Source organism: Tursiops truncatus, chromosome 6, assembly GCF_011762595.2.
Source record: "Tursiops truncatus isolate mTurTru1 chromosome 6, mTurTru1.mat.Y, whole genome shotgun sequence".
Taxonomy (NCBI): domain Eukaryota; kingdom Metazoa; phylum Chordata; class Mammalia; order Artiodactyla; family Delphinidae; genus Tursiops; species Tursiops truncatus.
This window is the reverse complement of record NC_047039.1, coordinates 87,623,973-87,646,256: the sequence shown is the minus strand read 5'-3', so window position 1 is coordinate 87,646,256 and position 22,284 is coordinate 87,623,973. Positions and strand designations below refer to the sequence as shown.

General features: G+C 41.4%; 1 protein-coding gene across 8 annotated transcripts in view; it reads left to right on the top strand.

The window, feature by feature from the left end:
* ABCA1 (ATP binding cassette subfamily A member 1) overlaps window positions 1–22,284 on the top strand; it is a 183,097-nt gene that overhangs the window by 96,059 nt on the left and 64,754 nt on the right. For 6 of the 8 annotated variants that reach the window (XM_033858351.2, XM_073806347.1, XM_019949000.3 and 3 more), the window contains 2 exons: window positions 3,344–3,468; window positions 12,087–12,263. In XM_033858351.2, coding sequence (XP_033714242.1) covers window positions 3,344–3,468; window positions 12,087–12,263 — 302 coding nt within the window. The remainder of the gene's footprint in view (window positions 1–3,343; window positions 3,469–12,086; window positions 12,264–22,284) is intronic. The other 2 variants (XM_019949001.3, XM_019949002.3) reach the window with 1 other exon arrangement.

Below are 22,284 nucleotides of genomic sequence, written 5' to 3'. Positions count from 1 at the left end.
TACACTAGTAAAGGTGAGTGAAATAAACCCTTCTCAATAATCACAAAATTATCATCATTTTTTGAGCACCTACAATGAGCCTGTTGCTTACTATTCTTGCATTACACGTAAATATCTCTAATCCTCATATCTTCAAAAAGTGGGTACTGTTACCCTTACCTCTTAGGTAAGAAATCTTGGGCTCAGGAAGGCAAAATGAACTTCTCAAAGCCTCACCGTTCATAAACAGCAGAGTCCAGCATCCAAGTTAGGTTATTCTGGTCCCACACCCCTGATCTTTTCACTGCACTATTGTTTCCCAAACTTGGCTGGAATCACCCTGGGGAGTGTTAGAAAATTCTGATGCCTGGGTCTCAGCCCCAGAAGTTCTGATCGCGTCTCCCGGGAGCCAAGGTTGAGAACCAGTGCGCCCCACGGCCCTGCTTTCCTGCGCGCACACTGGCTGCAGCTTGCTGGTGGTGGTGTGTGAACCTGCGTCCACGTGTGTGGTATCCATGTGACCAGAATTCAAGTTCTCTGTAGCCAGGGATCTTTGGCCCACCCTGCTGCCTTGCCGCATGGCCGCCTCGCCACCGCGTGCATGTGCACTGTCAGAGGCTGTTGACTGTTTAATCAGCCTCTCGGTTCTTCTTTCTCATTCGGAGGATTCACTGAGAGGCAGTAGGAGTTTGATCACATCCAGCTGTTCTCATCCGCAGAGCCAGTTGACTTACCAGAAACGTCTTGTAAGTGCACTGCGCATGCTCCCTGGTCTCAAGAGTGTTGCTTGTGACCTAGGCCCATCGCAAGTGCAGCGGGGTCGGCCTCCCACGCTTCAGCAGCCCTGCTCCGGAGGGGGAGGCTCTTCTGGACTTGGCTCAGCCCGGTGTCGAGTGCTGTTCCAGCTTTTCACTCTCAGGAGGGGTGTGTGACCCGCCTGGTCACTGAGGCTCAGCTCGTGTGTATATTCTGTTCTGTCTGGAGCTCGGAGAGCTTTCTTCGTCCCTCACTTGACAGGTGAGGCAGTGGAGACACAGCTAGGTGAAATAATCTGGCAAATAAATGGATACAGAGCCCAGGTTTTCTGACCCCCATTGTTCCACAGTGGTTAGTGTCAGGCTTTGCATGCCAGACCTCAGTTGAAGCCACCAGCTTTCCTACCTTCTTCCCGTTTACATTAGGGATACTGGGACACTCAGGATGTCACTTTGCATCTCTGGGAATATAGTTCTAGTGACTAGGAGTCCTGCTTACTGTTGGGGTGCAGCCTGGGGATCATCCTAATACCTCTGGGCCCTTCTCGGACCTGTAGAGCTGAAAGGAAATCTCCTGTGATGTTGCTCAGTTACTTCCAGAATCTTCCCAGCCCTGATCCCATCTCCTAGTATTTATTATCCAGCCATCATTCACTGATCAGTAATTCTTTGCTTGATCTGGACACCCTGATACAAGGATAAAAGACACAGTCTGTGTCCCAGAGGCATAGTCTGGTGGACAGAATATGCAAATAAAACAACATTCCTAAAAGGATGGTCCCCAGACCCCCTGCATTAGAAATATGAGATGATTATTAAAATGTAGATTCTTAGGCCCCACTCTAGAGCCACTGTTTCAGAATCTCTGGGAATTGGGCCCAAGAAACTGCATTTTAGCATGTCCCTAAGTGAATATTAGATGCTCTGAGGTTTGGCAGCTATAGAAGCGAACATGATGGTGAGAACGCAGTATCATATGTGTTAGGGAGAACCAGGCAGGTGACAGCCTGCAGTAGTACCTGTTCTCACAAGGGGTGCTGGGCCAGGACCAGCACCTCTTCTCACAAGGGGTGCTGACTGGGCCAGGACCAGCTTCTTGAATGTGTCCTGAGGAATAACTAGGAGTTAGTCAAATAAGGTGTAGCCAGAGAATCATTTCTCTAGAGACGCGAATCATGCTTAGTGTATCCCTTCTATAACTCTGTATTATTAAAGTTTGCTTTAGCAGAATATGTCTGGATCAGGAAGCACTGATGCGAGTCTGGTTGGATTCTGAGCCCTCCTTCTACTTTATCTCTGCACATCACCCCCATAGCTCCCAGGATTAATTCCTGTCCTCTTTAAGCCTCACCTCACAGCCCCATTTTCAGGTCAAACATCTGTTTCTCATCAGTTAAGTGATTTAGGTTTGCTAGGTTTGCCCCCCGAGAGGTGGGTTCGTTCCTGGACCTGTGGGCTAGTCTCTCAGTGATGTCTGCCTGGTCATGAGGTCATGATGAGCTGGTTTTCTCTTTATTGAAAGAAGTTGGGTTATTAAGAGGGAGGGGCAGAAGGAGAAGTGGACACTCAAATGAAATATGGCAGGGAAAATGAGAGCATTTCAGTAAGGGGGAGGGCCTGCCGAGCATCTGGCCAGAAACCTCATGTTTTGGGATGAAGAAGCTGAAATTCAGAAAGATGTGAAATACCCAAGCCATGCCACTAGGCACAGCCTCCAACTCTGGGGACTAAAATTGGATTTCTGGCTAGTGCTTTTTCTGCTTCCCTGCACTGGATTGGAACCTTTTCTAAATGTACCTGAAGGGCTAATTATTTAAAGAGAGTCTGTATGACACCCTGCAACAATCCAATCATTTGGTAGCGTTGATTTTTTAAAATATCTGCATATGTGTTTTCTTAAAGGACGGCAGACCTGGGTGTTGGAGGTCTGTATCACGTGTGCCACGTTTAGAACTGAAATGAGACCAAGTCTGTGAAAGCGCTTTGATGTGCATAATGCTCTACCTCCTTGGTCCTCAAAGGGTGGGCCCCAGACCAGCGACATCAGCATCGCCTGGTGGCTTGTTAGAAATGCAGATTCTCCAGCCTCATCCCAGGCCGATGAATCAGAAACTCTGGGGGTAGGGGACCAGTCTGTTTTCACTGGTCCTGCAGGTGATTCTAATGCCTGCTCAAGTTTGAGAACCACTGCTCTGCATCAAGAGGAAACCAGCATCCGAGGCTTGTGGGAATAAAGGCTTTAAATATCTCTGAGTTTAGCTGTCTGAGATGGCACTGGGGAGACGGGAGCTGTGGGGTCAGGGTCACAAATCTCAGGTGGGTTGATTTTTTTCTTTGAAAAGCAAAGCTGTGTGCGCGCGCGTGTGTGTGTGTGTGTGTGTATGTACAGCAGTGCCGCATTCCATGGCTTCAGAAAGCAGTCTTTTCTTGTCTCTGCTGTTAAGGCGAAGCTCCCTGAACTTTTGTTTCTCTGTGTGCTTAAGCCAGAGGCCTGTGGTTATCAATCGGTTTACAACAAGGCAGTCAATATTATGATAGTTTGCTCCGTCGTGCTTTTTATTTATTTTTTGAGTTACGTATGAAATGAAAATAAAACGCTATTTCTCCAGCAGGCTTGAAGTTTCAGGACTTCCTGGTAGACAATGAAACCTTCTCTGGATTCCTGCATCACAACCTCTCTCTGCCAAGGCCAACTGTGGACAAGATACTGGGGGCTGATGTCAGTCTCCGCAAGGTAAGCTGCGACCGTCACTTTCCCTGGTGGGGCTGATGGCAGTGACATTGTTGGAGAGCGCCTGGAGGGAAGTGAATAAAATCCTGTCTGTAATGGCGCTGAAGGAGGTTGTTGGCTCCAACGCAGCTTCACCTGTCTTTACCTCCCTGCTCAGGCTGGCGTTGCCAAACCATCCAGAGAGTGGAATGTACAACCTGGCGTCACGGACCTGCTGGTTGAAATAAAACTGATTTCCTGCCCATCAGTTGGCATTTGTTGATAATGACTCCCTAAAGGGGAGATGAATTTAAGATGAATTAAACATTTTCTTTAAAATTTCACAGTTCTGAAACAATAACCAGGGTTGAGGATTATTACCTAGAGTATCTCTGTCTATAAAATCCAAGACAGGGGCTTCCCTGGTGGCGAAGTGGTTGGGAGTCCGCCTGCCGATGCAGGGGACACGGGTTCGTGCCCCGGTCCGAGAGGATCCCACGTGCCACGGAGCGGCTGGGCCCGTGGGCCGTGGCCGCTGCACCTGCGCGTCCGGAGCCTGTGCTCCTCAACGGGAGAGGCCACGGCAGTGAGAGGCCCGTGTACCGCAAAAAAAAAAAAAGAAAATCCAAGACAGGAGATTTTCAAAATGTAATGCTTCCTTTAAAGATAGACGCGAAAGATATATAAGGAGAAAATGCTTAATTTTTTTCTTAAAATTATAAAACCAGGAAGTAATGTTAGTGTTTATGTAGAATTTTAACCTTAGATTTTCAGAAACTTCCACTGGCATCATTAGATAATCACACTGCTCTTGTGCGGTGGACAGCAGGCCCAGATTGCACAGTTATTGATTTTCAGAGAAGTGTCTCAAATTTATTCTCTGGCAGAAAGGGGAACTGCTTCCTTACTGTGTCTCATGTCTACATACCAGCTTGTCTTTGCAGTAAGCAGAAGTAGTGGAAATGTTTATGACTGAAAATAAGATCTTTGCTTCACATGATCTAGAATTTTAAAAATTTGAAAAATGTGCTTACTGCTTTCCCTTATGAAACTGGGAAAATATGCCTTGAGTTTACCAATTGTGTGGTTGGGAAATGGGCCAAAGGCAGCAGGCTTATGAAAATCATTAGCATGATTTCCATTGCCCTCTACCAATTTCTTATCTGTCACATCCGATCAGTTTAAAGTAAGGGACATCCTAAATATGGAGGTGGTCCTTGCATGGTAATTAGTCTCTGTGTAGTCAGTGTTCTTAAACCAAATACTAAATGTAGGCTGGCAGCAAGGGCCAGTTAGAGAAAGGAGGAAAAGTGAACTGTACTTGAGTATCTGGCAGTAGGTGGAAACTTACTTAATGGAAGCCATGGCCAAGCAAGTGCTCTGCAGGGATAGAAAGCTGCATGGGTCTTGAAAGGCTTTTGGCCCATCACTCCCACTAGATTGTACTACAAGCAGGTCAGGTTGCATTAACTGAAACAGAGGAAATAGTAACGGAGTAATAAAGAGTCTGAATCATCCATTCATTCATTCAACAAGTATTTACTGTCCATATGTTCCAGCACTGTGGACACAAAGAGAGCAAGAAAAACAAAGATGCTCATCTTACTGAACTTATTGTCTAATGGACAGTAAGGACCATATATGAAGAAGTGCAGTTTATTTAGGTCCAGTAAAACTAATTAAATAAGATATGGCCAAGGAAAGGTTCTTTGCTGAAATGAATAGACAAAGAATGACTTAGGGAAGATTGGTTCAAGATGGCGGAGTAGACAGACATGCTCTCACTCCCTCTTTCGAGAATACCGGAATCACAACTAACTGCTGAACAATCATCGACAGGAAAGCACTGGAACTCATCAGAAAAGATACCCCACATGCAAAGACAAAGGAGAAGCCGCAATGAGATGGCAGGAGGGGCGCTATCACGATAAAATCAAACCCCATAACTGTTGGGTGGGTGACTCACAGACTGGAGAACACTTATACCACAGAAGTCCACCCACTGGAGTGAAGGTTCTGAGCCCCACGTCAGGCTTCCCAACCTGGGGGCCTGGCAACGGGAGGAGGAATTCCTAGAGAATCAGACTTGGAAGGCTAGCGGGATTTGATTGTAGGACTTCGGCAGGACTGGGGGAAACAGAGACTCCACTCTTGGAGGGCACACACAAAGTAGTGTGTGCATTGGGACCCAGGGGAAGGAGCAGTGACGCCATAGGAGACTGAACCAGACCTACCTGCTAGTGTTGGAGGGTCCCTGCAGAGGCGGGAGGCAGCTGTGGCTCACCAAGGGACAAGGACACTGGCAGCAAAAGTTCTGGGAAGTACTCCTTGGTGTGAGCCTGCCCAGAGTCTGCCATTAGCCCCACCAAAGAGCCCAGGTAGGCTCCAGTATTGGGTTGCCTCAGGCCAAACAACCAACAGGAAGGGAACCCAGCCCCACCCATCAGCAGACAAGTGGATTAAAGTTTTACTGAGCTCTGCCCACCAGAGCAATAGCCAGCTCTACCCTCCACCAGTCCCTCCCATCAGGAGACTTCCACAAGCCTCTTAGATAGCCTCATCCACCAGAGGGCAGGCAGCAGAAGCAAGAAGAACTACAGTCCTGCAGCCTGTGGAACAAAAACCACATTCATGGATAGACAAGATGAAAAGGCAGAGGGCTATGAACCAGATGAAGGAACAAGATAAAACCCCAGAAAAACAACTAAATGAAATGGAGATAAGCAACCTTACAGAAAAAGAATTCAGAATAATGATAGTGAAGATGATCCAGGACCTTGGAAAAAGAATGGAGGCAAAGATTGAGAAAATGCAAGAAATGTTTAACAAAGATCTAGAAGAATTAAAGAACAAACAGAGATGAACAATACAATAACTGAAATGAAAACTACACTAAAAGGAAACAATAGCAAAATAACTGAAGCAGAAGAACGGATATGTGACCTGGAAGACAGAATGGTGGAATTCACTGCTATGGAACAGAATAAAGAAAAAAGAATGAAAAGAAATGAAGACAGCCTAAGAGACCTCTGGGACAACATTAAATGCAACAACATTCACATTATAGGGGTCCCAGAAGGAGAAGAGAGAGAGAAAGGACCCTGGAAAATATTTTAAGAGATGATAGTCGAAAACTTCCCTAACATGGGAAAGGAAATAGCCACTCAAGTACAGGAAGTGCAGAGAGTCCCATACAGGATAAACCCAAGGAGAAACACGCTGAGACACGTAGTAATAACATTGGCAAAAATTAAAGACAAAGAAAAATTATTGAAAGCAGCAAGGGAAAAATGACAAATAACATACAAGGGAACTCCCATAAGGTTAACAGCTGATTTCTCAGCAGAAACTCGACAAGCCAGAGGGAGTGGCATGATATATTTAAACTGATGAAAGGGAAGAACATACAATCAAGATTACTCTACCCAGCAAGGATCTCATTCAGATTCGATGGAGAAATCAAAAGCTTTACAGACAAGCAAAAGCTAAGAGAATTCAGAACCACCAAACCAGCTCTACAGCAAATGCTAAAGGAACTTCTCTAAGTGGGAAACACAAGAGAAGAAAAGGACCTACAAAAACAAACCCCCCAAAATTAAGAAAATGGTAATAGGAACATACATATCGATAATTACCTTAAACGTGAATGGATTAAATGCTCCAACCAAAAGACACAGGCTTGCTGAATGGATACAAAAACAAGACCCATATATATGCTGTCTACAAGAGACCCACTTTAGACCTAGGGACACATACAGACTGAAAGTGAGGGGATGGAAAAAGATATTCGATGCAAATGGAAATCAGAAGAAAGCTGGAGTAGCAATACTGATATCAGATAAAATAGACTTTAAAATAAAGAATGTTACAAGAGATAAGGAAGGACACTAAAAAATGATCAAGGGATTAATCCAAGAAGAAGATAGAACAATTATAAATATATATGCACCCAACATAGGAGCACCTTAATACATAAGGCAACTGCTAACAGCCATAAAAGAGGAAATTGACAGTTACACAATACTAGTGTTATTGTTATATGATAATAATAACACCTCACACCAATGGACAGATCATCCAGACAGAAAATTAATAAGGAAACACGAGCTATAAATGACACAATAGACCAGATAGATTTAACTGATATTTATAGGACATTCCATCCAAAAACAGCAGATTACACTTTCTTCTCAAGTGCGCACAGAACATTCTCCAGGATAGATCACATCTTGGGTCACAAGTCAAGCCTCAGTAAATTTAAGAAAATTGAAATCATATCAAGAATCTTTTCTGACCACAATGCTGTGAGATTAGAAATGAATTACAGGGAAAAAAAACATAAAAGACACAAACACATGGAGGCTAAACAATACGTTACTAAATAACAAAGAGATCACTAAAGAAATCAAAGAGGAAATCAAAAAATACCTAGAGACAAATGACAATGAAAACACGACGATCCAAAACCTATGGGATCCAGCAAAAGCAGCTCTAAGAGGGAAGTTTATAGCTATGCAAACCTACCTCAAGAAACAAGAAAAATTTCAAAACAATCTAACCTTACACCTAAAGGAACTAGAGAAAGAAGAACAAACAAAACCCAAAGTTAGCAGAAGGAAAGAAATCATAAAGATCAGAGCAGAAATAAATGAAATAGAAACAAAGAAAACAATAGCAAAGATCAATAAAACTAAAAGCTGGTTCTTTGAGAAGATAAACAAAATTGATGAACCATTAGCCAGACTCATCAAGAAAAAGAGGGAGAGGACTCAAATCAATAAAATTAGAAATGAAAAAGGAGAAGTAACAACTGACACCACAGAAATACAAAGCATCCTAAGAGACTACTACAAGCAACTCTATGCCAATAAAATGGACAAATTCTCAGAAAGGTATAATCTTCCAAGACTGAACCAAGAAGAAATAGAATATATGAACAGACCAATCACAAGTAATGAAATTGAAACTGTGATTAAAAATCTTCCAGTGAGGGCTTCCCTGGTTGCGCAGTGGTTGAGAGTACGCCTGCTGATGCAGGGGACACGGGTTTGTGACCTGGTCCGGGAAGATCCCACATGCCGCGGAGCAGCTAGGCCCATGAGCCATGGCCGCTGAGCCTGTGTGTCCGGAGCCTGTGCTCCACGACGGGAGAGGCCAGAACAGTGAGAGGCCCGTGTATCGCAAAAAAAAACCCCAAAAAACCCAAAAAATCTTCCAGCGAACAAAAGTCCAGGACCAGATGGCTTCACAGGTGAGTTCTATCAAACATTTAGAGAAGAGCTAACACCCATCCTTCTCAAACTCTTCCAAAAAATTACAGAGGAAGAAAAACTCTGAAACTCATTCTATGAGGCTGCCATCACCCTGATACCCAAACCAGACAAAGATACTACAAAAAAAGAAAATTACAGACCAATACCACTGATGAATATATATGCAAAAATCCTCAACAAAATTCTAGCAAACAGAATCCAACAACGCATTAAAAGGATCATACATCATGATCAAGTGGGATTTATCCCAGAGATGAAAGGATTCTTCAATATACTCAATCAGTGAGATACACCATATTAACAAATTAAAGAATAAAAACCATATGATCATCTCAATAGATGCAGAAAAAGCTTTTGACAAAATTCAACTCCGATTTATGATAAAAACTCTACAGAAAGTGGGCATAGAGGGAGCCTACTTCAACATAATAAAGGCCGTATATGACAAACCCACAACAAACATCATTCTCAATGGTGAAAAACTGAAAGCTTTTCCTCTAAGATCAGGAATGAGACAAGGATGTCCACTCTGACTACTATTATTCAACATATTTTTGGAAGTCCTAGCCATGGCAATCAGAGAAGAAAAAGAGATAAAAGGAATACAAACTGGAAAAGAAGAAGTAAAACTGTCCCTGTTTGCAGATGACATGATACTATACATAGAAAATCCTAAAGATGCCACTAGAAAACTACTGGAGCTAATCAATGAATTTGGTAAAGTTGCAGGATACAAAATGAATGCACAGAGGGGCTTTCCTGGTGGCGCAGTGGTTGAGAGTCCGCCTGCCAATACAGGGGACACGGGTTCGTGCCCTGGTCCGGGAATATCCCACATACCACGGAGCGGGTAGGCCCATGAGCCATGGCCGCTGAGCCTGCGCGTCTGGAGCCTGTGCTCCACAACGGGAGAAGCCACAACAGTGAGAGGCCCGCGTACTGCAAAAAAAAAAAAAAAGCACAGAAATCTCTTGCATTCTTATACACTAATGATGAAAAATCTGAAAGAGAAACTAAGGAAACACTCCCATTTACCATTGCAACCAAAAGAATTAAATACCTAGGAATAAATCTACCTAGGGAGACAAAAGACCTGTATGCAGAAAACTATAAGACACTGATGAAAGAAATTAAAGACAATACAAACAGATGGAGAGATAGACCATGTACTTGGATCGGAAGAATCAATATTGTGAAAATGACTATACTACCGAAAGCAATCTACAGGTTCAATGCAATCCCTATCAAATTACCAATGGCATTTTTTACGGAACTAGAACAGAAAATCTTAAAATTTGTATGGAGACACAAAAGACCCCGAATAACCAAAGCAGTCTTGAGGGGAAAAAACGGAGCTGGAGGAATCAGACTCCCTGACTTCAGACTATACTATAAAGCTACAGTCATCAAGACAATACGGTACTGGCACAAAAACAGAAACATAGATCAATGGAACAAGATAGAAAGCCCAGAGATAAACCCATGCACATATGGTCAACTAATCTATGACAAAGGAGGCAAGGACATACAATGCAGAAAAGACAGTCTCTTCAAAAAGTGGTGCTGGGAAAACTGGACAGCTACATGTAAAAGAATGAAATTAGAACACTCCCTAACACCATACACAAAAATAAACTCAAAATGTATTAGAGACCAAATGTAAGACCAGACACTATAAAACTCTTAGAGGAAAACATAGGAAGAACACTCTTTGTCATAAGTCACAGCAAGATATTTTTTGATCTACCTCCTAGAGTAATGGAAATAAAAAGAAAAGTAAACAAATAAACAAATAAACTTAAAAGCTGTTGCATAGTAAGGGAAACCATAAAGAAGAGGAAAAGACAACCCTCAGAATGGGAGAAAATATTTGCAAATGAATCATCAGACAAACGATTAATCTCCAAAATATATAAACAGCTCATGCAGCTCAATATGAAAAAAACAACCCAATCCAAAAATGGGCAGAAGACCTAAATAGACATTTCTTCAAAGAAGACATAAGAAGCGTATGAAAAGCTACTCAACATCACTAATTATTAGAGAAATGCAAATCAAAGCTACAATGAGGTATCACCTCACACCAATTAGAATGGGCATCATCAGAAAATCTATAAACAACAAATCTATAAACAACAAATCTATAAACATCTATAAGCTGGAGAGGATGTGGAGAAAAGGGAACCCTCTTGCACTGTTGGTGGGAATGTAAATTGATACAGCCACTATGGAGAACAGTATGGAGGTTCCTTAAAGAACTACAAATAGAACTACCATATGACCCAGCAATCCCACTACTGGGCATATACCCAGAGAAAACCATAATTCAAAAAGACACATGCACCCCAATGTTCATTGCAGCACTATTTACAATAGCCAAGACATGGAAGCAACCTAAATGCCTATCGACAGACGAATGGATAAAGAAGATGTGGTACCTATATATAATGGAATATTACTCAGCCATAAAAAGGAATGAAATTGGGTCATTTGTAGAGATGTGGATGGACCTAGAGACTGTCATATAGAGTGAAGTAAGTCAGAAAGAGAATAACAAATATCGTATATTAATGCATATATGTGGAACCTAGAAAATGGTACAGATGAATTGGCTTGCAGAGCAGAAATTGAGACACAGAGTAGAGAACAAACGTATGGACCCCGAGGGGGGAAAGCGGCATGGGGTGGTGTTTGTGGTGTGATGAACTGGCAGAGTGGGATTGACATGTATACACTGATGTGTATAAAATGGATGACTAATAAGAAAATAAATAAATAAAGATTAAAAAAAAACCAAAAAGACTTAGAACTGGCCTATCAGTGAGGTAAGGGGCTTGACTTTCTAGTACTCTGCTCTGATACAAGTAAAAGGAAGAGTTCCACATTCTGAAATTGTTTGAACATAGTTTTTTGCATCAGCTAAATATCTGTATCTACAAATAAATAGTATAAATGCCTTTTTTTCATAATTCAGCCCAACCCCAGGTTAAGATATCATGCATTCCAAAATAATGAGAATTTTCTATTTTCTTTAATAAAAGTGGTTTTAGGAGTTCAGACTCTAGATTCCTACTGGGTGAATCACGTGTTCCACTTTTGAGAAAAAGAGTTGGGCTCAGGATTTCCCCTCACAAGGACAAGAGTGTGGAGGTGATAAGTCAAATGCCACATTCCGGTTTTAATGTCCTGTAGGATCATGTCTTGACCCATCGTAAAGTTCAGTAGAGACCCTGTGCACTGGATACAGTCCAGCAGTGTCCATTCTTCAAAGCTGTATTGATGTGAAGTCCCCCAAAAGGCTTCAAGGACCCTGCTTCCCATCTTTGTAATCCAGTTTTGCTTTTCTCTCTTTGCATGAAATGCTTCCAGGTATTTTTGCAAGGCTACCAGTTACATTTGACCAATCTGTGCAACGGATCAAAATTAGGAGAGCTGATTCAACTTGGTGACCAAGAAGTCTCCATGCTTTGCAGCCTGCCAAAGGAGAAACTGGATGCAGCAGAGCAAATACTTCATTCCAACCTGGACATTCTGAAGCCGATCTTGGTGAGTAGGATTACTGTGTGGAGAAGCTTCAAGCACTAATACTTTTGGAATGTGACATTTTTCCTTGGGCAGTGTGACTTTGTTTTTGTAGAAATATAGTGCTGGCTGGGAGTTGGAGACACAATTTGGCTCAGTGATAGTCTAACTGTCCTTTCAAACTTTTGGGCCACCTCTCCAAGAGTAAATGGGGGAAGAGTAAGTAGGGTGTGGCTCTGAGTCCAAGTCTCAGGTCCCTTGTGCCTGTTTCAATCAGAGAAAACCTCTTTTTTTATGGTTTTTAATATTGAAAGGGTTCATGTGAAGAAGGAACTCCACAGATTTTTTAAAAAAATTCTCAAAACCATTGATGGGAAGATGGATATCTATTCATTTTTAAAAGCCTATCAGAAAGGAGACATCGAGATGTCTCAGTGGGAAAACCCTGGAATTGGATGGGAGCACACTCAATAATTAGCTTAATCAATGACAAAATTGCATTCACAGAAAAAAATAATCCCAAGAAAGCCCAGTCCATCAGCTGGGAATCACTAGTTCAGAGAAGCAGTCCATGAGAATACATCCAACAACAGGGATGAGTCTGAGCATTCTGGTCGTCTGTGTGTTATGTCTTGTTCCAGAACAGGTATCTTTCTTTGGGTTTCCTTGGAGCTCTGGTGAAATGCCCCTTGGAACAACATCCTTTAGCATTCAGTGTTCAGGTTTCCTATTCACCACAGGGCTCTCTGATGTGTCAGTAGTTTCTTTTAAAACCAGGGGAAAAGCCCTAGAAGAAGGATGCGCCTGGAAAGAGATGTTCTTCATTATAATAGAAAGAAATTGGAATCCTCTGAGCCTTTGCACACCATGATTTCTCTAGAGAAAGATGGGCCCTCCTGGGGAACTAAGAAGGTTCTGTTTCTGGACCCTGTACCTGGATGATACCCTAGAATATTCCTTAGAAACACATGCCAGGGTTTACACTCTTGACTGACCATCAGGGAGTCCTTGTGTCCAGCTTGACGCTCTGATGCTATAGCTTCTGCCTGAGGTGAAGGTCGTAGTCAGACTGTGACTTTCGGATGCTTCTGTGGCAGGGTTGATGGTAATCCCGTCAGTGTGAAGGGCTTAGGCCTAATGCTTAAGATCTGTTTTTGTTTTATTCCAGAAATAGTATTTTCTGCTTCAGTAGTTGAAAATGTACTGAGTTATTTTCATTGGTCTGTGATTCCACTGATAATGTTTCTAGAGTATAATTTTAGTAAGATATGTTTCTGTATGGAGATGTCTGCAGCCCCAGATAACTGGTCTAAATAACCAGATAAGCTCATCTGTGAAGACACTTGCAGCCTGTTGGCACTTTTTGCATCGTGAGACAGAGGGTCAAAGGTTGTTACAAATGGTAGACCATTTCCTTGGACTGTTTTGGCTGTTTTGCTTTATTTCACAACAAGATCGAAATGTTCACCTTTTCAGCTGGGATGATTCAGACTTTGGAAAGATGGGTGCTTTTAGAAGACATAGTAATTTATTCTGGTGCCCATTCATTGTTTCACTTCTGTTTACTCATTAAACACCTATTGTGTGCACAACCCAGTAAAATCCCTCTAATTATATAATGTCTGAATTATGCTCTAAGTAGAATGATAGTACAGCCTTCATAATCTGACAATCAGCAGCTTAGGGTTCAACTTGAAAATCTCTCCCTAGTTGGAAAAATTAGCGTGATCGAGGACATGGAAATGCACTGTCAAAACTGTCAGCTACATCACAGCCCATCCTGTCATGCTGTGTTTGTGCCTTGTAGACCAGTTGGTTCACGGCGGGTGTTGATTAGGGTAGCTGCCGTATGCTTCCTGCCCATCTCTCGGGCATAGGAGCATCTCAAGTTCTGTTCCTGCCTGTCAGCTGTTGCTGTGAGATCTTCCTAAAATCGGAAAATGGGGCTCTTGAATTAGAACATAATGAGTGGCCAGGATGGCTCTGTGTAAAGATGTTTTAGGGGATACCTCTGGGATGAAGTGACTTCCAAACATTTTGAAATGTGACTCTTATAGCAGTGCCTTAATTGGAGCACTGGGGTTGATACTTGATTTACATTAAGCAGCCTTTTGCTTCTGCCACTTGGGTGGAATTTTGACATGGGTGATGGTAGATGGATGTTCCGTGACACCTCGTTGCACATGGGCAGTTAATTGCACCAAGAGATACAACAGGAGCAGCAACCAACATTGCGGGGGAGGGGAGAGAAACTGTTCTGTCCGCACGTGTTTCTGTACTAAAAGTGGATTTTGAGGAGAGACATGTTTTGAAACATTTCTCCTCTCTTTCTTTCTTTCTTTTTTTTTTTTTGATGTGGCTATTTCTCTCTTTTTCAGCCAAAGTATTCTGACACTTTCTCCTGGGTCTCCTTCAGTTCCCTGATGACCACTTGGACCTCAGTATTTTGACAGAAGTGGGGAAGTGTGGCAGAGTAGGAAGGGTGTAGGCCTGGGGTCATCTGCATCTGGGTTCAAATTCTGCCTCAGCATTTTACCAGCTGTGGGACCTCGGATACATTAGATTCTGTAAGCCTCAGATAACGAGGCTTTTACCTACAGGTAACGTAGTTTACCCTTGGTTGTGACTATTGCTCAGGTATATGAAGAGCCTGGCATAAGGCCTGGCACACATTAGATGCTCAATAAATAGAAGTTAATAATTTAATTGATATGAGTAATATAAATTATATGCTGAAAGCAGTGGCTGGTAAGGAAGAAATTTTCTTTTATAAATCAGTGTTAGAAGTCAGTCATATACCAAGCAAAGTAATCCTGAAGAATATTTCAGTGAAAAATTGCATTCTTTGCTTAGGTATTGCCAAGGCTTCTTATCCTGTAGATTATTTGTTTATGCCTTGGTTATACCTTGCATAAAATGAAGGTATGAATTTTGCATATCAAGGTGTTCACAGGGCTGTATTCCTTTTTGGAGGCTCTGAACATGAATCTGTTTCTGAACTCATTCGGATTGGTAGCTGATTTCAGGTCCTTGAAGTTGTAGGACTGAGGTCCCTGTTTTCTTCCTGGATGTCAGCTGGGGGCTGGTCTTTACTCATAGAGGCTGCCAGCATTCCTTCTCGTGCTTTTCACATGGTCCCTCCCCAGCCACAGTGGTTTGAGCCCCTCTCATGCTTTAAATCTGATTTTTCCTTCTGCTACATCTCTCTGCTTCCAGCCTGAAAGTTTTTTGCTTTTAAGGGCTCATGTGATTAGACTGAACCCATCCAGATAATCTAGGATAATCTCCCTATTTTAACATTCATTACTTTTTACATCTGTAAAGTACTTTTTACCAGGTGAAGTAACTGATTGACAGGTTCCAGAGATTAGGGTGTGGACTGCTTTGGGGAGGGCATTTGTTCTGCCATAACTGCCTTTGGATTGGAACATATATTGGAACAATATTTCATTCTGTCTTTGAAGTGTTTCTCCAGTGCCCTTGGCTTTTTTTTATTAGTCCCGTTTCAGCCCTGTGTACTTTTTTGCTCATATTCTGAGAGTGATTCTAAAGTACAGTAGACGCTACTCATTAAGGTTTGTAATGCACAAACCAAAGAGCAGTGGCTTTGGGAAGCAGAGCATCTCTGAACAAGGCATGAGACATTCATCAACAGAACCAACACATATTTACTGTCTGTCTACTTTGTACCAGGTACTGTTCTAAGGCACTGAAGGTTCAGCCATGAACAACGCAGACAAGGTCCACGTGGAGCTTTCATTCCATTGGGCACTGAGAACCAGCTTTAAGGCTGAGACTGGAAACTTGAGGAATTCTTCCTAAGTTCTGGGTTCTGTAAAGTGAGGGCTGCCCTTCCAGCAGCTGCCTGACAACAGTCTTGTCTCATATGGGACACTGTGAGCCCTAGTGAACGTCTGTGTGGTTAAGTAGGCTTGGGCTCTAGTCCTGTCTGTGATGTGAAGATGGTGTCTGGTTTTTTTTTTGTTAGTTTTGTTTTTTTGCGGTACGCGGGCCTCTCACCGTTGTGGCCTCTCCCGTTGTGGAGCACAGGCTCCGGAAGCACAGGCTCAGCGGCCATGGATCACGGGCCCAGCCGCTCCGCGGCGTGTGGGATCTTCCTGGACCGGGGCATAAACCCATGTCCCCTGCATCGGCAGGTGGACTCTCAACCACTGCGCCACCAGGGAAGCCTGGTGTCTGGTTTTTGAGGTGAGGAAAACGGTGTCTGATTCGAGTTAGCAAGGACAGGCATGCAGATTGACCTCCATCTTAGACACTGCACGACCATGTGGCTAAACTGCCTTGACTTATACTTTCATCCAAAAAGGAGAAGTTCTATCTCCATGGAACAAAGTGTTCTGTTCCTGTATCTTCCGATGTGTGTAACACATTCTTGCAGAGGCGGAACTCAGTTCATAGGGCAAAGGAGTTAAGGTGAGTGGTGCTCTGAGGTGCCCAGAGGACTAGTGGGCTCACAGCTGGACTGCACAAGGATTGAAGGAGCAGGTGGAGGAGGAGTGAAGAGTTATCCTTGTCTTGAAGGGTCTTTGACTTGATGAGGTGAATATGAAACAGAATCTGAATTTGAATGACCTTTGAAGCAGCACTCACACCAGTCCATCCCCCACCCTCCTAATGTGCTCTTCCCTTTGCTTTTCATTTTTCTTCCATATTTATTGGACACCTAGTTATTATGTGCCAGGAACTGTGCTGGACACTGAGTTGAAATAAAACACCAGCTCAGAAATTAAAGTCAAATTGACTTTGCTAGGTTATTGCATTTTTTTTTTTTTTTTAACATCTTTATTAGGGTATAATTACTTTACAATGGTGTGTTAGTTTCTGCCCCATAACAAAGTGAATCAGCTATACATATACATATGTTCCCACATCTCTTCCCTCCTGCGTCTCCCCCCCCCCCACCCTCCCCAGGTTATTGCATTTTTTATTTTAAGTTTCAGTCTATTACAACTTAGTTAAACTAAGTTTTTGGTGGGGCACATGCTGCAGCATATATAGAAATATAATGTGTATTATAGAATGTAGGAATATAATGTTGTACATGTGAAATTTATATAATGTTATAAACCATTGTTACCTCAATTTAAAAAAGAAAAAAATAAAATTCATGTGGAAGGAAAAACCTAGTGAGGATAGAAAGAATATAATGAAGTCATTTGTTAGGTCCAGAAAAGATGGCACAGTGGACTTGATCATTCTCAGGCCAGTGCCCCAGACTGTCATGCTTTTAGGAAATGTTTCAATGTTGTGATTAACACATTTTGCAGAAATGGGTAGGAGCTTTTGAGTAATACTCATTTGTCTATTCTTCCATTAATGATAGTACAGTATCTAGCTGTGATCTAAAAATATTGAATAATACATGAATTCCTGTTAGCTTAACACAGAACATACAGTCTTCACCAAAGGTTTTATTTTCCCTCTTTTTCCCCATTTGCCTTCATACAAGAAAATCTTGCCCCCTGTGGTCAATGGGGACCTGTATGAATTCATAGCCAAGGGAATGTTTTTGGTTAAGAAAAATAGTAGGAGGAATTCCAAACTGTGAATGGCTTACCAGAGCTCTTTGGAAATACTATTGGCAAGTTTTGTCTGCCTTTGTCAAGTAAGTATGAGCCGGAGACCTCAGTTAACAGTAGGTATAGGCACATGGTTCTCAGACTTCATCTTGTGGCCTCATTTTAAGGCATATTGGCTGGGGTTAATTTTGTTCAAGGAAGTTAAACATCTTTCAGATCTGATAAGTACTCAAGCCAACTTATATTCTTACCCTTCCTTCATTCCTGCCAATCTCCTTTCCTCCTCCCTCTCTCTCTTATCTTTCATCGAATTAAAAAGAAAGTTATGAAATAGTTCAAATATATAAAAAGGTACAGAAATAACATAAAGAACACTCATGTACCAACATCCATCATTTTATTATGCCTGCTTTAGATTCTTTTCAAGAAAGAAAACACTACAGATACAGTTTATGTCACCTGTGTATCCCCCTCTTTCCTCAAAGATAACCGTTATCCTGGAGTGGCATAATTTTATGCAACCATATATATATTTGCATTCTGTTAATAACAGTATAGGGTATTGGTTTGCATGTGTTCATATTGTATAGGTGTGCATGTTGATTTGCAACTTGTCTTTTTCACTCAACGTTATGTTCTTGAGATTTATCAATGTTGATAAATGTGGCATCTGGTTCGTTTTAACTGCTGCATGGTATTCCATTTTTATTCTAAAAAAATTTTTTTAAATTTCTTCTTCCAGTCTTTGGCTTGTTTTTTCCCATTGCTGATGGTATCTTTTTGCACATAGTTTTTACTTTCAGAAGTTGAAGTCGTTAGTTCCCATTTTTGGTTTGGACTTCTGTATTTTAAGAAGGCCTTCCCTACCTTAGGTTCATAAGTACATTTTCTCCTCTATATCTTTTAAACTTTCATTTTTAGTTTTAGCTTTTCAATATACCAAGAATTTAATTTTGTATAGTGGTATGAGATGGAAAAATTACTGTCTTTTTTTTTTTAACATCTTTATTGGAGTATAATTACTTTACAGTGTTGTTAGTTTCTGCTCTATAACAAAGTGAATCAGCTATATGTATATATATATATCCCCATATCCCCTCCTTCTTGCACCTCCCTCCCCCACTTGCTATCCCAAGCTGATCTCCCTGTGCTATGTGGCTGCTTCCCACTAGCTATCTGTTTTACATTTGGTAGTATATATATGTCAGTGCTACTCTCTCACTTCATCCCAGCTTACCCTTCCCCCTCCCCCTGTCCTCAAGTCCATTCTCTATGTCTGCATCTTTATTCCTGTACTGCCCCTAGGTTCATCAGAACCATTTTTTTTTTCAGATTCCGTATATATGTGTTAGCATATGGTATTTGTTTTTCTCTTTCTGACTTACTTCACTCTGTATGACAGACTCTAGGTCCATCCAACTCACTACAAATAACTCAATTTTGTTTCTTTTTATGGCTAATATTCCATTGTATATATGTGCCACATCTTCTTTATCCATTCATCTGTTGATGAACACTTAGGTTGCTTCCATTTCCTGGCTATTGTAAATAGTGCTACAGTGAACGTTGTGGTTCATGTTTCTTTTTGAATTATGGTTTTCTCAGGGTATATGCCCTGTAGTGGGATTGCTGGGTCATATGGTAGTTCTATTTTTAGTTTTTGAAGGAAACTGCATACTGTTCTCCATAGTGGCTGATCTGATCTTTATGATTTCTTTCCTTCTGCTAACTTTGGGGTTTTTTGTTCTTCTTTCTCTAATTGCTTTAGGTGTAAGGTTAGGTTGTTTATTTGAGATTTTTCTTGTTTCTTGAGGTAGGATTGTATTGCTATAAAATTCCCTCTTAGAACTGCTTTTGCTGCATCCCATAGGTTTTGGGTCGTCATGTTTTCATTGTCATTCATTTCTAGGTATTTTTTGATTTCCTTTTGATTTCTTCAGTGATCTCTTGGTTATTTAGTAGCATATTGTTTAGCCTCCATGTGTTTGTGTTTTTTACAGTTTTTTTCCTGTAATTGATATCTAGTCTCATAGCGTTGTGGTCAGAAAAGATACTTGATACGATTTCAATTTTCTTAAATTTACCGAGGCTTGATTTGTAATCCAAGATACGATCTATCCTGGAGAATGTTCCATGTGCACTTGAGAAGAAAGTGTATTCTGTTGTTTTTGGATGGAATGTCCTAAAAATATCAGTTAAGTCTATCTGGTCTCATGTGTCATTTAAAGCTTGTGTTTCCTTATTTATTTTCATTTTGGGTGATCTGTCCATTGGTGAAAGTGGGGTGTTAAAGTCCCCTACTATGATTGTGTTAGTATTGATTTCCCCTTTTATGGCTGTTAGCATTTGCCTTATGTATTGAGGTGCTCCTATGTTGGGTGCATAAATGTTTACAATTGTTATATCTTCTTCTTGGATTGATCCCTTGATCATTATGTAGTGTCCTACTTTGTCTCTTGTAATAGTCTTTGTTTTAAAATCTATTTTGTCTGATTTGAGAATTGCTACTGCAGCTTTCTTTTGATTTCCATTTGCATGGAATATCTTTTTCCATCCCCTCACTTTCAGTCTGTATGTGTCCCTAGGTCTGAAGTGGGTCTCTTGTAGACAGCATATATATGGCTCTTGTTTTTGTATCCATTCAGCCAGACTTTGTCTTTTGCTTGGAACATTTATTCCATTTACATTTAAGGTAGGTGATTATTGATATGTATGTTCCTATTACCGTTTTCTTAATTGTTTTGCATTTGTTTTTGTAGGTCTTTTCCTTCCCTTGTGTTTCCTGCCTAGAGAAGTTCCTTTAGCATTTGTTGTAAAGCTGGTTTGGTGGTGCTGAATTCTTAGCTTTTGCTTGTCTGTAAAGCTTTTGATTTCTCCATCAAATCTGAATGAGATCCTTGCTGCGTAGAGTAATCTTGGTTGTAGGTTTTCCCCTTTCATCACTTTAAATACGTCCTGCCACTCCCTTCTGGCTTGCAGAGTTTCTGCTGAAAGATTAGCTGTTAACCTTATGGGGATTCCCTTGTATGGTATTTGTTGCTTTTCCCTTGCTGCTTTTAATATTTTTTCTTTGTATTTAATTTTTGATAGTTTGACTAATATGTGTCTTGGCATGTTTCCTCTTGGATTTATCCTGTATGGGACTCTCTGTGCTTCCTGGGCTTGATTGACTGTTTCCTTTCCCATGTTAGGGAAGTTTTCAACTATCATCTCTTCAGATTTTTTCTCAGACCCTTTTTTTTTCTCTTCTTCTTCTGGGACCCCTATAATTCGAATGTTGATGCATATAATGTTGTCCCAGAGGTCTCTGAGACTGTCCTCAATTCCTTTCATTCTTTATTCTGCTGTGTGGCAGTTATTTCCACTATTTTATCTTGCAGGTCGTTTATCCGTTCTTCTGTCTCAGTTATTCTACTATTGATTCCTTCTAGAGAATTTTTAAATTTCATTTATTGTGTTGTTTATCATTGTTTGTTTGCTCTTCAGTTCTTCTAGGTCCTTGTTAGATGTTTCTTGTATTTTCTTCATTCTATTTCCAAGATTTTGGATCATCTTTATTATCATTACTCCGAATTCTTTTTCAGGTAGACTGCCTATTTCCTCTTCATTTGTTTGGTCTGGTGGGTTTTTACCTTGCTCCTTCATCTGTTGTGTATTTCTCTGTCCTCTCATTTTGTTTAACTACTGTGTTTGGGGTCTCTTTTTTGCAGGCTGCAGGTTCATAGTTCCTGTTATTTTTGGTGTCTGCCCCCAGTGGGTGAGGTTGGTTCAGTGGCTTGTGGAGGGGACTGGTGCCTGTGCTCTGGTGGGTGATGGTGGATCTTGTCTTTCTGGTGGGCAGGGCCGCATTTGGTGGTGTGTTTTGGGGTGTCTGTGAATTTAGTATGACTTTAGGCAGCTTCTCTGCTAATGGGTGGAGTTGTGTTCCTGTCTTTCTAGTTGTTTGGCATGGGGCATCTAGCACTGGAGTTTGCTGGCCATTGGGTGGACTGGGTCTTAGGGTTAAGATGGAGATCTCTGGGAGAGCTCTCATCGATTGATATTATATGGAGCTGGGAGGTCTCTGTTCCAGTGTCCTGGACTCAGCCCTCCCACCTCGGAGGCTCAGGCTCGACACCCGGCTGGAGCACCAAGACCCTGCCAGCCACACGGCTAGGAAGAAAAGGAAGAAAAAAAAAAAAAAAAAGAACAGCTAGAACCCCAAGCCAAATGGTAAAAGTAAAACTAAACAGAGAAAATCACACAAAGAAACATACACACTCACAAAAAGAGAAAAAAGGCTAAAACAAAATAAAAAAATAATAAAAATAGAAAAAATAATAAAAAAGATAAAAAATTTTTTAAAGTAAAAAAAAAGAAAAAGGAAGAGAGCAATCAAACCAATAAACAAATCCACTAATGATAACAAGCACTAAAAAGTAAACTAAGATAAACATAAAACCAAAACCCAGTCAGACAGAGAAAGCAAACCCCAAGTCTACAGTTGCTCCCAAACTCCACTGCCT